General features: G+C 42.5%; 1 protein-coding gene across 3 annotated transcripts; it reads right to left on the reverse strand.

The window, feature by feature from the left end:
• Nucleotides 1-13: 13 nt before the first annotated feature.
• On the reverse strand, nt 14-13,754 carry LOC122618974 (histone-lysine N-methyltransferase, H3 lysine-79 specific). Of its 3 annotated transcripts, XM_043795576.1 has the most exons (5): nt 13,582-13,754; nt 12,210-12,335; nt 3,391-3,588; nt 1,325-1,923; nt 14-1,081 (listed from the first exon to the last, which is right to left on the reverse strand). In XM_043795576.1, the coding sequence occupies exons 2-5, from the start codon at nt 12,255-12,257 to the stop codon at nt 826-828; spliced, it is 1,101 nt and encodes a 366-aa protein (XP_043651511.1). In that variant the 5' UTR covers nt 12,258-12,335; nt 13,582-13,754; the 3' UTR covers nt 14-825. The 3 variants fall into 3 exon arrangements, with proteins under 3 accessions (XP_043651511.1, XP_043651512.1, XP_043651513.1); XM_043795577.1 differs by lacking the exons at nt 12,210-12,335; nt 13,582-13,754 and adding an exon at nt 3,841-4,152; XM_043795578.1 differs by lacking the exons at nt 12,210-12,335; nt 13,582-13,754 and adding an exon at nt 3,732-4,152.
• Nucleotides 13,755-15,818: the final 2,064 nt, after the last annotated feature.

Consider the following 15,818-nt stretch of genomic DNA (forward strand, 5'->3'; position numbering starts at 1 on the left):
AAAACATCGTTTGTTCCAACACAACTCTCACTTTATTTTAAAAAACATTCTCACGTACAACATGACTTGGCTCGATATGAGTGCAGTTCGATATTGAGGTTTCTGGGATATACATATATTATAAATTGGTGTATAGATTGTTTTGTGGTGGATGCTTGTTTAACAATTGAGGTTACGGGCTTTTTAATAGGACGTTTGTGGTTTAATACTTGGGAAAGCTAAAAAGTAAATTAAAATTACACGTCAACAGTTGGCCAATTTCGTGATTTAGCGATCAGAGCAGTCCAGTGGATTGTTGTGTTTTCTGGCGACTATATACAATTAACATTAATAATTCTCATAACTAAATTATACACAGTGTGATTAAAGCTAAAGTCATACAAAAAGTAAACATAATGGGGGCAGGAGGGCGGACAGGAGGACAGAAGGCTTCCGGATCTGTACGACGCGGTGTTCAGACCGGATCTTGCAAGCAAATTAGCGGCAATTATACAGGGCTGACACAAGATCAAAATAAGGGGGACAGAACGGCCTTGTCATCGTACTACAGGTTTACATAGCGCAGCGCTTAGTATATAGTTTAGGTATATAGTTTAGTTTAGGTTTTAGCTCAGTTACATTAATTACATAATGTTTAATCGTATAGGTAAGGTATCGCGCATACGTGTCGATAGATATCAGTATTTATATTACATTTAGAGTGCGGCATTTCCGTGTGATGCAACATGCTGACCTAAGTCGTCTCCCCAATGCGCGGCAATTAAAAACGAATTGTAAAATTAACTCTCTGCGTAATTAGGCTAGATTGCGTCCCGCCGACGGATGCTACAACTCAAAGAAGTCGTCCTGCTGCTTCTCCAGCCGCTTTAGCGAATTCTGGACTCGTCGCGTCTGCGTCGTGTTCAGCAGGTGCGCCGTGTCCGAGGAGTTCCCGCTGCCCGTTGAACTGTGGCGCTGGTACTGCGACGGACGGTCGTTGTTGTTGGTCTTGTAGGAGTTGTTCAGCGGATGGCGGCGCTGCGGGAAAACGTCGGCGGTGGCACTGATGCAGATGTCGGCATCACTTTGACTGCTGACCAGGCTGAAGAGTGGAATGAAATGAAAGCATAAGTTGATGCAGTCTAAAAAAGGAACTCCCTAGCTAGCGACTCGTTCATCACTTCATCACTCCATCAACTATCATTTTCAGTTTTTATTGGTTCTGTCAGTTAATCAAATTATGATTAATTGATCTCGATAAAAATGCTTTAAATACCAATATCGACAGCCGAATGATTTGAAATGATGATTGATTGGGTCTCGTTTAAGTGGTGGAATTACTTACTCCTTGGAGCGCTCCACATATTTGCGCGACTCGGAAATGGTGTTGTCTATCTTGTTGAGGAAGTCGTTCATGCATTTCCTGTTCTCCTCCTCGGGCGTCATTGCGGCCACCGAGTCCAGGCTCTTGCTCTGCTTACCGCTGCAACCACCGTGGCCGTGCATCATCGATGGTTCCTCGTCGCCGGCCTGCACCACCAGCAGCTCCCCGGCAATGGAGTACGGCCGTTGTGGGGGCTGTTGCTGCTGCTGTTGGTTGCCGCCGGAACGCGATCCTCCGGAAATGGGGCCGGTGCCACTTGTGTTGCAGCTGCTGCTGCTCCCACTGCTGCTGCTGCTACTGCTGCTGCTGCTGATGTCGTTGCTCTTCATGAAGCTCTTGTTGCTCTGGCTCAGATTGTTGGCATTGTTGTGCGCCTCCCGCTGTCCATTGGCATCCGGAGTGCCCGGTGGCGTGGCCAGCACGGCATCGAAGGCGGCTATCGAATCGCCAGGCACCTGGGGATAGTACGGGGAGTTCTTCTCCACTGGCACCAGGAGAAACTGACGCAGGAACAGGCTGTCCGAGGCGAAGAGCCGGTTGGCCCGTCTTATTTGCTCCGTCTGAAATGCAATACACGGGTTTTATTTATAAGCTGACGGAGCTCATCAATTACGGGCAATTGCAGCGCTGACACATGATTGATGGATGGGATTGATCGACGGATGGATGAGCAGGCTAAGACGCATATAGACGCTTATGTATATGGCCAATCGGGTCAAGTGGCATGCAACGATTTGTTCTGCCTTGGCTTACAGCGACGTCTCGGATCTGTCGAGTCAATAAACTTAATCTGGCTTTAGGCAAATATTAGACCAGTGCTAACTGAACAGTCGAGCTCTCGTTGTGGACATAAATCATATGCAGCAATCTGTCAAGTCGCAAGAGGGTGTCTAAATAGGGGGCTGCAGCATTTTCCACAGGTCCAATGTGATAACGTGGCTGATAAAGATCCAGACTAACTGCTAGATACTTGTCTCTCGACTGACTGTCCCTTCCCACATGTAGCTATCTTATATTTGTCCAAGTCACTAGACGACTTATCACATCCCCCGCAACTTTGGCAAGGTGTGGGTACGGTCGTAAATTCCAAGAAGGCACCAAGTGGCATGTGATTGGGGCAGATGGAAGTTACCCGGGCAACATGGCCATTATTGAATCGATACATTCAAATCCCCGGGAGTTGGCATTTAAAATGCAAAGCACTCGCGTGCTGGCAGCACTAGTAAAGCTTCCCAGAGGGCGTAAGAAATCAATGGATGTGGTGCAATGATTTGGTCAAGATTCAAAGTTTCATATGGACTTAAAGATTCTATAGAAGAATATGGTGGGAAATGGCGTGATGGCTTCAGTGGCGTGGGTTTGGGAAGTAGCACTTTTCTGTGTTGAAGTTTTTGAATTACGAAAGTTCAAAGGCTGCATTCTAAGATCAATAAATTCAAATGAAGCGGCTGACATTTAACATTCAAAAGGGGTTAGCGTGTCAGCAGTGGCTTTTGTTGTTCATAAACCTATTTTGAGGTGCAATTAAATATAGTACATGGCTGAAGGTTTCTTTCCATGCGGTTACTGCATATACATATGTACTGGTACCTTTGCACATTTGCAATTTACAATCGATAGAAAGATGCATTTGAAAGATGAAAATCCATAAGCTGTCATGAAGGGCTGTAAGGCTGATTGTTACTTTCTATGGAAGCTGATTTTATAGTGGAGCACTCATGACGTGTAGATGCCAATAATCAAGAAGGTGTGAACTTCAGTTGGAGATTCTCCTCCGTGTCAATACTTTACTTAAATATGAAACAATCGAGGCAAAGCAAAACAAAGGCCATTGTATGGGAATTCCGTGAAATAAGCAGCTAAGGCTAGTAACTCCTCCAAGTTGTTAAGATGCCATGGAGCACCAGGAAGTGGTGGCCACCTTATGCACTCTTGGAGCTTCCCGCTGTCTTCGCCGTGGCGCAGTGTCGAGGAATGTGGAATGCGGTTGATGATGATTGGCTTACTTCTCGCGAGGATTGACTCACCGTGCAGCCGTACTTGAGGGCGATGCCCTGCAGCGTGTCCGTCTTCTCGACAATGTGCCGGATGAGGGTCTCATTGTTCCGGAGGCTGTTGCAGCAGGTGCTCCCGTAGCGCTTGAGGGTGCGCCCGGAGTCCCGGATCGATTGCTTCTCGTTGAACATGAATTCCGAGTCATCCATGTCGGGCACGATCTCTTGAAACTGCAATGGATTTGAGAATGGATTCACATCAGATGGTTGGTTGGTATATTTTTGTATTATTATATTATGTTTATTGTAGTGATGTCATGGCCAATAGGCAACGCACACAGGCACAGACCCAGGCGCTATACGCACACACGTACATATGTAATTGTAATTTTGTTACACAGGCACTGATTTTGAACGCAGTGTTGGGGCGACTGAAGTGAAATGCGACTTGTTTCCGCATTAACTAATTATACGCGCACTCACCCGAACGCCGCTCCTTTGTAACGGTAAATGCAACTGCAACTGCTGCTGCTGCAACTGTTACTGTTACTCCGCCGCAGAGCCCCAACTCACACACACACGCACACACCCATGGCAGGCCTTTCAAAACAGTGCGAGCGAGATGGCGCTAGAGAGAGAGTGGGAGTGTGTGGGTTGTGGTGGCGTCTTTACCGCCCAGCCCTCTCACTCTGCTAACAAATTGCGCTAATATTTGCACACGCGAGTGCACTGTTTTATGGCAATTTGCGATTTTTCGATCCAATTGTGATTTTCTGTTTACTACGTGCTGCAGTGTTACCAGATGCAGTGTGGCGCACAAAGCCAATGGGACCACTTTCACCTTCATTTCGCGTTGCCAGACTGGGTATTCTTGGCGCGAAATTTGAAATTCCTAACTGCGCCTAGGAGCGAACCTTATTCTTAAATATTTTGAGTTTCTAACCAAATGCTAACTTAAATACTTTTGAATTGTTTGGTCAGTGTATATGAGCACATAATTTAAGTTTACTAAATTTGATAATAATGAAGAGTAAATGGTGAAAATGCGTTGTTAGGCTTTCATGAATAATTAATACATTTAAATACATATAGTTACAGCTAGCGACAATGGCGCTGCCACCCTAACTGCACAAATGGGCGCGCATTTGAAATGGGGAGCAGTTGGAGCACTTTTATTTGCTTTTGCCTTGTCTCAAACATCCAGACGCTGTTAATTTTTCAGTTTGTTGGTGTTTCTACACCTGCGGTGGGTAATTTTTTCACGTGATCGGCAACGTAAACGTCTTCAAATGTATTGTATATATTTAGCCAGTCAGTCAGTCAGTTCGAACCTGTTTGAACAAAGCAGGTCGCCCAGTGGGTTTGTTATTTTTCTGTATTTCATCCCAGCACCAACAGCTGCTGCAAATATTGAAATTAGTGCGGTGCCTGCCGGTGGACGACGTGCCGTGCCACTGCCTGGTAATTAACATGTGACTTTATTCATTAATGGTAGCTGAACATTGTATGCGCAATATTGCTGCATTATTGCACTGCCCCGGCACAATAACTACCGCATATTTGCATTGCGGGCTTTGGCCATAATCGACGTGAAACCAGGCGCGTTTAAGGTCAACAAGTTGTTATTACACATTACCATGCTTTCTGTTCCAATGGGACACAATCTTTGGCTCCATTTAATTTGCCTTTCAGCGGTGTTACTTCCTATGTTTTCTTTATCCCACCACTTTTCCAGTCAAGCAAGAAGCGTAACAAATTTGAAGGTTTTCATTTTTGTTTCTTATCTTTGAGCATAAAACAAAGCAACCAATACATTATTTTCAACATTTATTAAAGTGACTAAGATCTGGTGATATATAATGTTCAGCTAAGAAAGCGTGGTGACCCTACTGCCTGCGTTGTTTTTACTCCGTATTGGTCGCCATTTATTTATGTTTGGCAAATATTTTGCAGATAAGCTGCGCAGATAAGGAACTCACACTTCTAAGGCAGCCGAAGCTGCCGCGTTTTGTGCTCTCTATAGTTTTCTTCCATTATACAGATACCCTTATATATAGAATATATATCTAGTTGATCCAGCGAGTGACGAACGGTCATTGACATGGCATCGAAATACAATACGCATACGCCATGGTGTACGAATCAGAATCAGTATTTGACTGACTGTGATCTGGAAGTTTGTTACCTGTGGAGAAAGCTCTCTCCATTGGCCATTCCGAGCACAGTAAGAAAACACCTGATTAATCAGCACACGAGCTGCTTCTGAGACATGATCGTACTACGAGTATAAGTGATTGCCTTATGGTTTGTATGGTTTGTGTGCGCGTTTATTGGCGCAGAAATGAATGTTAAATGCCACTTTTTGGCACTTCGGCTCTAACAGAGCGGGGCTTTGAGCCCGCACATTGAGACATCAGCTTCAGCATCAGCATCAGACATGCACGGCTGGCGCTTCCTCGCTTTGTGAGTCACTAATTTGTGTGAATTTGCGGGGCAGCGAGTTCAGCGCTTGATGGGAAATTATCGTCCACGTTCAAAGAACTGCCAGCGACGAAGGTCAAGACTGTGAGCCACGTTGGTCAGCTTTTCGTTTTGTCGTTGGCCGAATGGCCCATAATCAGAGCCATAAATTATGCGGCTAATGTGGCTCAGGCACTCATAAATTCAACGATATCGTTCGGAATCTATTTCAATTTGCTGCCTTTCAATCGCGCTCAAATTGCAGCTGCTTGTTTGTGCGGTGTGTTTTCGGTTTCGTTTTAGTTTTCAGATTTCAGATTTATGGAATTGTGCAAGCACACGAAAATTATAACCGAAGGTTGGAGTTGAACATAACTAGGTAAATAGCCGGGCACTATCTTTAGTATTAATTAAAGCCCCCAAAATGGGGAATTGCAAATTGATAAACAGCAAGCGGTACGATTCGGTACGAATCGGGAGCAGACAACCAAAACAATTTGTATGCACGATACGTGACTGAGAAGTGAGAAGCTCCATATAGCATATATACCTATACCTATTCAGATATCTGGAGCTCAGTGCTTGTGCCATTGTTGATATATGGGAAATACTCGCCCCATGGCCGCGATAATGCCAAACAAAGAGGCTTCTTGGCAGCCAGACACGTGATCTCTTGTGGATTCTCTCGCTCATTCGATATTAAATATTGACTTGGCCATATCTGGCCTATGCAGATGATTCAGACTGTCCAAGGGTTAAGTACTATCGCTTAGAAAGAAGTATACGAAAATATTATATTACACTACGAACAGTATCTAATGCAAACAGTCCTCGACCTAAAACTGCAGATATGATATATAGTTAAGGTGATTCATGACGAATTCTAAGCCAGCTAGTAAACAATGTCGTGTTTGTTAGTGGATCAATCAGGGCAGCTAAACCACCAGAACCTTGACTCAAATGCCACACAATTTGCATCCTTCTGCAGCGGCAACCTCACGCTTTGTCTTATGGGGGGAATTACTGGGAAAGTCCCCATTGAAGTGAGTTTATAATACCCCCGAAGCTCAAGTTGTCCACGGCGATATCAATGAACCGCTTGTATAACCGCCTATGAATGTCAGAGCCCATAAGTCAAGTGTCCGGGTCTTAAGTGGTCTTTGCGTTTGGTTTATTTATATTTGGCGATAAACTAAATGGATGGGTCGCTGGTTCTCGATTCCTTCAGTAGTACACAAGTTTATCGTGTAGCCAAGTGGTTTTGGCACCTGTAATTTGAGCAATTGAAGGGCAAGCAGTTTCCTTATAACTTTTAATTACTGCTGCTACGTGCAAGTTCCATCAACGTGACATTTTATGATATTCCAAATATTTAACAAAGAAGCTAATGATTGGGGAAGCGTACCTCGTGGCTATTGGGGGATATTAGCTACCATGTTCATGAGAACTCTTTAATTGATAGTCAGTAAAAATAACCCGTGTGGTTGGGCATTTTGTGCAATATTTGCGGCTGAAACTTAATTGGCAGTGCGACAAAAACTAAGCAATAACTGCTTTCAAGATCTTGAAATAAATAAAACAATAGCTGATGTTTGCTAGACAAGTGGGAAATGGAACCCTTCAAATTATCAATCTCTATAAACGTTGTTTTATTTCCTAATGACGTTGCACTTAGGCGTGTGATTGATTGTCCGCTGGCTTTCATAATACCCACATGTACTTGTACTTACCTACTATACGATGGTTGTGGGTCATTAAAAAGCATCTGAGCTCTGAGCAGCCATCAAATGACTATCAATATGATTTATGAAATTATTAATTATATGTCTACAGCTACTTGAGTTCTTGTTGTGCAGTGTTTGCCTTGGTTTTTTCTTCGAAATGGGGGTTTCTGTGGCTCCAGGCTCCAGTGGCTTTTGGATGACAAATTATTTTCGCCGATAAGATTGCCGCCTTTGTGCGCAGAAGAGGGTGCAGCCCTCGTTTATGATCAATATAAGGTGCGATCAGAGATATGGGTGGTACGCCACACAATGCACATACAAGGAATTGTTGTTTGGGGTTCTGGAATTTTACGTCTTTCGGCCCCAAAATCGTTCGATCAGCACGTTCGAGTTCTGCTGTGAGACTGCTGTGTGTGAAAGTCAAGGCCAGTTCTCCGGCCAAAATCAGCAAAGGCCCTTAAAGTCGGTCTATTTGTTCTTTGGACAAAGGCGGACTTATCTCTGCCTCTTTTCGGAATTGTTTTCCCATTTTTATGCTGATTATTCGTATGAATAAGACAGCCAGCTCGGCTTCAGTTTCGGCGTCACAATCAAAACAATAACGCATATCAATCGTCGAATTTCTGTAGATTGACACTTTATTTATAAGCAATTCGAACCGGTTGCAACCGCTAAACCAGACAAAAACTTAAATATAGACAGCCAGCAATCGCAAATAGTCTACACAGTATAATCCGAATAACCAAATAAAATAAAAAACCACTGCAAAAACCAGTCTTTAGATCGCACTGTGCAGCAGGAAGGCGAACTTGGTGGTTAATTTTAACTCCGAGAATGGTAGAGACACTCAACTGACTCACTGGCATTCCCGAGTTGAACTTGGGATTTCGCACATTGAAGAACATCTTGGTAACCGGGGAAAATCGGTGATTTTTTCAGGTACCACGCGGTATCATTCGAAATATGATGTTCCCCCATTTTTATATACACATTAAGTAGCAATTTTAAACTTGGAAACCTCCGAGAAAGTATTGCTTTATGTCATCCCGCTGTTCACAAATTAGTTTTCCTGTCTTAATTATTGCACTCAATAAAAACCTGGTTTTTAGCAATCTGAAAGGCATTTGAACGTATATTTGTGGACTAGACAGTAAATTTGTTAGCATGCAAAACCTAAACTCAGGTCGAGTTTTAAGTACAAAAAGCAGCTTTCTTTTGCCTCATATAACATTCTCTTTTCAACGCAGACATAAAAAAATTAGTTAACAAATAAAAAAGCTGGAGCATGTGACAGAAATAAACAAGATTTTTTATATATACACAGGTTTTTAACGAAATAGACACAGTAGCCTAACTCGCAGTACTTAACTGTAGTTAAGTATATTTATAGAACCAAACAAATTGTGGAAATGTACGAGTATTGCATCTTTCACTGCTGTGATATGCAATTATATGGTGTAATAGCTACCAAATGGCGGCCTAAACTTTTGCGCGTGACCCAAATTCGTGTTGAACTTAATTATAGCCGAAGTTATCGCCAAACAAGCGTGAGTAACAGGCCAACCTCGCTTTGTTGGCCCGCCCGCATGCAAAAGCATTACCAAATCGGAGGGACTTTCGGTTCGCTGCAGGTGCGCAGCAGTTGGCTGTTAAGCAGTTAAGCGGTTAAACAAGGCCAAAACACCACCTACCACCCACAGCTGGGTGGCCAACATGGTCGCGATCAGCCGAAGATACACCTGTATTTAAATGTAAGTGTGCCAGTCGAGCGAGCGAACTACATGCCATGTATGTCTCTTTCAATCGCTTGCCTACAAACACACAGCCCAAGGACAAAGTTTGATGGCTCTTTGCTGGAATTTCCGAGGGTATCACTCGAACTCAACTGCAGATGGCCACTGGAAATATTGGATGGGATGCATTGCCCCCATTTAGCCGAAGGATCTGGTTGCAAGGTTAAGGATATTTTTAGAAGAGCAGAAATGGGCCGGAATGAATTAACTTTATACTTTGTGCAGTGTGCATTGGCCCAATTAGCGGCTGCAGTCAGCGTATAAAATGCATTTTGTGCTCGCTGCAACTTGTTCTCGCTTTCAGCACGGCGAGAAATTGTATCTGCATCTGAGTGAATTTAAAGTATCTTCACTTGAGCACTATCTATTTTTGCATATCTATTTCTGCATATCTAAAATGCTCCAAAATGCTAAATGACGGCGATCGTTTGCCAATTAATTTGATAACCAGTTTCGTTATTGTACCAATAAAATTCAGTTTCTGCTTATTCACACTCCTTTTAATAAATGCAAAATACGTCACTGAATATTTTAAGACCATGCCACTTTCGTTGACCTTTATGGCTTAAAAAAATGTCGTACGAAGTTCTAGTTTTTGATTCAGAAAGTATTGAACGACTTTTTATTATAGCCAAAAAGTATCTTGCAATCTGCTGGTTATTATCTGAGAATAAACCTTAGTTTTTCCCTATAAAAAGCAGCAATTAAGCAGATATTTCTCCGCGTGCACTGGTTGTGCTGCATGGCTATTTTTCCACACTCGCAAACTCATTGGCCATTTGCAATTCAAGCGGGGAGCCGCATAAGTTGGTGGCTGTAGCTGCATTTGGCTTTGCTTTTGGCTTTGCTTTTGGCCAGATGTACTCGTTGCTGGCTTACTCATCGCGCTGGTTCGCTGGCCACGATCTCAGCACACTTTGGTGCCCCACTCGGATTCGGAATCGGATTCGGAATCGGATTTGGATTCGCAACTGCAACAGCAACAGCATACTCGCACACCCAAATGCCGCCAGCAAAGATACACAAAATAATAAATAAATAAAACGACACCAGATAGAGAGTGGAAAAGAACCCGAGGAATCAGATTCGGATTCGGATTCGGAATCGGAATCGCAAGAGCAACGCTCATTCAGAAAGGCAGTTGCTTTTTTCCCGGGTAATGCGAGACCATTTCGACATGATCGTGTTTCGCAGAATAATTTATTATTTTGTTTGCCCGTTTGCCTGTTTGCCTGTTGCCTGTTGCCGAGTGTCTTTTGGCCAGGTCTTTCTTAAATGCGGTTAAGCACTCCGGCTTCACAGCCACTTCCCCTCCCTCCCAGCGGGCCAAGTTCTCACCGCCGATCGTGGTGGCTGGCTTGGGGTGTGTTACTATGTATATACCACATAGCCTACAATGGGGGTCAAAACTATAGGCATTTGTCAGGGAAGCAAGCAATGTGCCAGGCTATAATGTTATATTAAGTATAAACTTAACCAAAGCAAACCTTTTCGTACTTTCTTGCTAGTTCTGTTCAATAATACTTCTGTTCACTTCCTTATCATGTATATCATTCATTAGATATGTAGATTTCTCGAAGATCAACTGCTTTCTTGGCCGCGACTGTCTTGCATTGGCTTAGACTTCGGCCCAAAGCCACAACCTGAAGCCAAAGAGCTAACGACCGCTTATTGCCGTGACTCCGCAGCCTTTCGCGAATCCACAGTGTAGAAAAATATTAATGATCGCACACAGAGCCAACAGAAGTTGGGTTCACCTCTGCAAGAAAGCCACAATACTGTCGTCATCTCAGCGGATTGCCACAGGCAAAAGCGTTTTGAAGGGGCAAAGCCGTTAAGACTCCATCGCTTGGGGTCTTCAAAAATATGATATATACATATATATCTCTTTTAGAGATGTTCGAGATTGAAACAAAGACAAAGACTGTAAAGTTAGATATGCACAGCAGTGTATTTTACTGAACTAAGTTTGCTACTCTGCAAATCTCGCATTTTTGCCCTTTTCCTGCGCCCGATAAATGTTAAACAAATAGTTTTTAAACAAATACCACCAATTAGCGGATCAAACTGTAGAGTGTCATGACTTTTCGCCCCAAGCTTATTTGTCTCTTTTGTTCGGATCAATTTGTAAGTCGTTTGCCGCCCCAAACGATTGTAATTCCATCTGAGATTTGTGTACGCCCTAATTGTAAGTCGATTACCAGTTTCCCTGTTCAATAATTATGGATTTATGGATAATTGGCAGCGACACCTACGTAGCCTTGGGTTATTACCAGATTACCTGATTACGAGGGTCGTTTGATAAGTCCGTGACTTTTTGAATAAAATATATTTTTTTCGTCAAAGAAGCGTTTTATTTCTCAACATAATCTCCTTTTAGCTCTATACATTTAGTCCAGCGTTTTTCCAATTTTTTTATTCCTTCCAAATAATAGGTTTTCTCAAGGCCCTCAAAATAGTCGTTTGTTTCTGTGATGCCCTCTTCATTTGACCCGAATCTCTTACCGCCGAGCCATTTCTTCATGTTTGGAAACAAAAAATAGTCACAGGGGGCTAAATCTGGAGAATATGCTGGATGGGGTAGCAGTTCGTAGCCCAATTTATGAAATTTTGCCATGCTGACTACACACGTGTGCACCCGTGCATTGTCCTGATGGAACAAAAAATTCACGAGATCGTCTGCTTTCAATGCCTATAAAACGCAAACCAAAAAACGCAGCTTTCTCAAAATTTTACAGTCAGCTGTTAATCGATAACTGCTGACAGGAGCAGTGTTGTATTTAGAGCAGGTGCGCGGCAAATACAAAAAGTCACGGACTTATCAAACGACCCTCGTACCTTTCCCTCTAATAGTATTACTAACTGAATTGCTTACCTGCGAGTGCAGCTTCCAATCCTTGTAGGCCTTCACAATGTAATCCATTTCCGTGGGCTTGTCTGTTCTGTTTTTCCGTTTTTCCGCTTTTCAGCTTCTGTTTCAGATTTTCACTGGATCGATCGCCTGCATCGAAGAACATAAAAATACTAAGTACGGTCACTGCACTCACTGATAGCAATTAACTCAAGTTCGTTTTGGTTTTCGTCTGTCCCATAATCGGCTGAATTTACGCCACGATTATGAAACAATTAAACGCTTTTAGAGATTTCGAGATTTCTGTTTCATGTTTCTTTATTTTCTTTTCTTTTCGGTGGCTGCCATCAAACATGGTTGTGCAATTTCCGAGTAATTGTTCAACAGGCTTTACTTTAGTTTGGGCTTCTCGCTCTAGTCAAGGCTGGCAACAACAAATCTGCCGTCTTTCCTCGTCTTTCGCTTCTTCTGTCTTTTCTCTGTGTCTTTCTGCACTTGTGCAAATCTCCAGAGCTCGTGGGCGTCACTTTGTGGGTGTGTGCGTGTGTGGGTGAGTGGGAGTGTGCCGGTGACGGTGACGTGTGTGAGCGAGTGGGTACAGTGGGGCCTCAACAAGTCGCACAGAGCAGCAACAATTTGGGATTTAAGAGCAAAATTATCGAAGTAGTTAAGCTTTTAGATTATATTTAGCTTGAGATACAAACAAATAAGCAGTAGAGCCAACGGAAGTGGTCATTGGGCAAAAATCGTAATTATAGTCGTCTCAATTTAAAACAAATTATATTAAAATGACTGTTTCGACCCACAGCTTCAGAAGTTGAGAGGCACATAAAGTGAAGGTCTTGTGGCCTTCCGAGTTATAGAGTTTGAACTGTATGCGAATTTGTTTTCCGGCTGCGACAAATGGAAATGGAAATTTGTATGTACCGCGCTTCGTGATATTTTGCCCGTCGACTTTTTGCCAATTGCTGCTTTTTATCTAGAGAACAAATATCCATTAGCTGGTAGGATTTTTCTTGTTACATTTCGTGCTGATGCTGAATGCTGAGTGCTGTTACTTAAGTTATTAATTTGATTGTTGCTGCTGCTGTGGGACAACGAGCAGCTTTTGTTTATGGTTTATATTTTTCCATCGCTTTTTTTTGTTGTTTTTTCGTTTTGTTTTGTCACAATGCAAATGGGTAGATCACCGAGTGTAAATACACACAATTGAGGCTTATGCCGAGTCCAGATGCTCGGCGCTTGTCCCATGGCAACGACAGTAGCCGTTCTCTAACTTTAGTAGTTTAGTAGTTGTTGTGCATATATTTCACTTAATAGCAACTCTTCGTTTATAAAATTTGTACATTTGTGTGCATACGGCATATGTATATGTATTCATCTTTTCGGCACTCACAAACACAGATACAAAAGCAGCGACAGCGACAGCGGCGACGGCGACGACAACGCGATATATTTTATACGTTTTTTTCCAGCTTTTTTCGCCGCTAAACGGAGACACTAACTAAATGAACTTAGCCAAAACAACTAAGAGCGCAGCAGGCGAGCGACCAACTCCAAGCAGCACTCAAAAACAAGTGACTGCTCCACCGACTGGCGATCCAGCGACGAGCGATTGCGATCTCTCTCTTTTCCAGAAGACTCTCTTCGCGCGCTCAGCTGGGCTCTTGGCTCGTGGCTCTCGGCTTTCAGCTTTCGGTTTCCGTTTCTTCGGCTGGAATTGGAATTGAAGAACGGCACTAGCGCGTACTGGAAGTGCACAAACACACACTCAATTGATTCGTGGATGTTGGCTTCGTTCACTTCCCGGCTGTGAATTACTTTCCCAAGTACTCACTATACGAATGAGTTGGATGATTGTGCCTAATTCGAGTGATAATAGTGATAGCAAACACGTTGGACTGGCCAGCTGGGAAAGAAAACAGTAAAGGCACAGTGGACGCATGATATAATGAACTGATCTGTATTTTGTTACTGAGTTTATTGCCCAAGAAACACCATACTCTGACTTAATTAAAATTACTCATACGCAGCGGTGTCCCTTACATAAGACGTGTTTAAATAAGCAAATAAATTATTAAATAAGTGGCATTATCATTAAGTTTAAGTAATCAGTTCCATCTGATTTATGTAAGGATTAAAAAGAGATTAAAATGTAATATAGACTGCAAGCACTGTACACAGTTAATCGCATGTAGTACGTAGCCGCTTGTGATATTCATTTAAGCAACTCTCTCTCTGTTTTTGTGGCCCTCTTCTTGGTTATTAAATGATAACTGGATGGCGGTGACAGGTGCACAAGTACAATGACAACCACGTTCCTCGCGTTTTCAATTGGGTTTTATTGTTTTTCTCCCGCAGTTCGTCATCGGATTAATTAGCATGCATGATAAGGCCACGATCTGTGGAGGAATCCCTTTTTCAGCGATGAGCGGGGAATTTTCCAGCGAACGGACGTCATCGTTTGCATTGCAGATTGCGGTAAAAGTAAGGAATAACTATTTTTGGAAATCCGGTGATAGTGTCTACACGCCCGCTGCTGCTGCTGTCAAAACAAAAGTTTCATTATGATTAGGCCCACGATTCGCGTTGTTTTCGGCCCAGATAAGCGGCGAATGACTGTCACAGTACAAGGTAATCCATGTTAGATATATTGTTATCGATGTCCCATACCCCTTATCTCTGCGCACCTAAACGGACCGACTAACCATGAGTTTGTGGACTGCGTCAGCTGCCAAAAACAAGCCGCGATCTGCTCCTGTTGCCAATCGCTGATAGTCCAAGTTACAAGCAGTCGACAATTTGTTTATGTTTTCGTATTCAATATAGGAAATGCCTCGGAAAGTGTTTCAGTACCTAGCCTCAAAAATTTAAATGCATAAAAAGTATGGTAAAATATGGAAAATATTGTGTATATATTATAAATGCATAAGAAAACGAACAATGACTCTATTATTAATTAAACTTTATACAACGACCTATACCTCTTAAGTAGTAATACTTCTTAATATACAAATATGTAACAATAGTGGTTATGATAATAAAGCTACTTCCAAGAATTTATATCTTATTAAAAAATTGTGTTTTATGGTTAATACTCAATGTAGATTTATATTTAGTCTTTAGTCTGTAGTTATTTATTATTACTTATTTATTATTTTAATCTATTAAATAATTACTAAATTGAGGCCAAAACTATTATCACGTCCTTTTTTGGAAACTTTCTACACTAAATACAATAACTTTTATGAGATAACATCTGCAGAATGTAGGTCACCACTTTTAGTCGCTGAATAAGAGTTTTGCAGGCAACTCAGTGATTCAATTTCCTGCGAATTTTTATTCACTTTCGTGAAACGGCGTCTAAATGACGTCGATTTAAGCCACCGAATTACCGCCCTTCGTTTCTCGCCCGGCAACAGTTGGATTTACATTGTGAATCAAATATGTGCTAATTGGGCAGACACGTTGGATCCGTTGACCAAAATTTGTTTGTTTACTTCGCGCCTTGCGAATGCATAAAGCCTTTGGGTGTCTTCCCAAAAATTTGGTTAATAACTTTCGCAAAGAACCAAATGCGAAGTGAACGCAGCTGACAAGTTGTTTATGTGTGTCCGCACATTATGGCTTCAT

The sequence above is a fragment of the Drosophila teissieri genome, chromosome 3R (genome assembly GCF_016746235.2).
Source record: "Drosophila teissieri strain GT53w chromosome 3R, Prin_Dtei_1.1, whole genome shotgun sequence".
Taxonomy (NCBI): domain Eukaryota; kingdom Metazoa; phylum Arthropoda; class Insecta; order Diptera; family Drosophilidae; genus Drosophila; species Drosophila teissieri.

What these genes read in the sequence shown, in the direction of transcription:
- LOC122618974 (XM_043795576.1), bottom strand. Translation starts at nt 12,257, where the DNA reads ATGGATTACATTGTGAAGGCCTACAAGGATTGGAAGCTGCACTCGCAG. An exon ending in CCCTCAAGTACGGCTGCACG is followed by an intron (nt 1,924 to 3,390) that starts GTGAGTCAATCC and finishes ATTGCATTTCAG; the next exon opens with ACGGAGCAAATAAGACGGGC. An exon ending in TATGTGGAGCGCTCCAAGGA is followed by an intron (nt 1,082 to 1,324) that starts GTAAGTAATTCC and finishes TCCACTCTTCAG; the next exon opens with CCTGGTCAGCAGTCAAAGTG.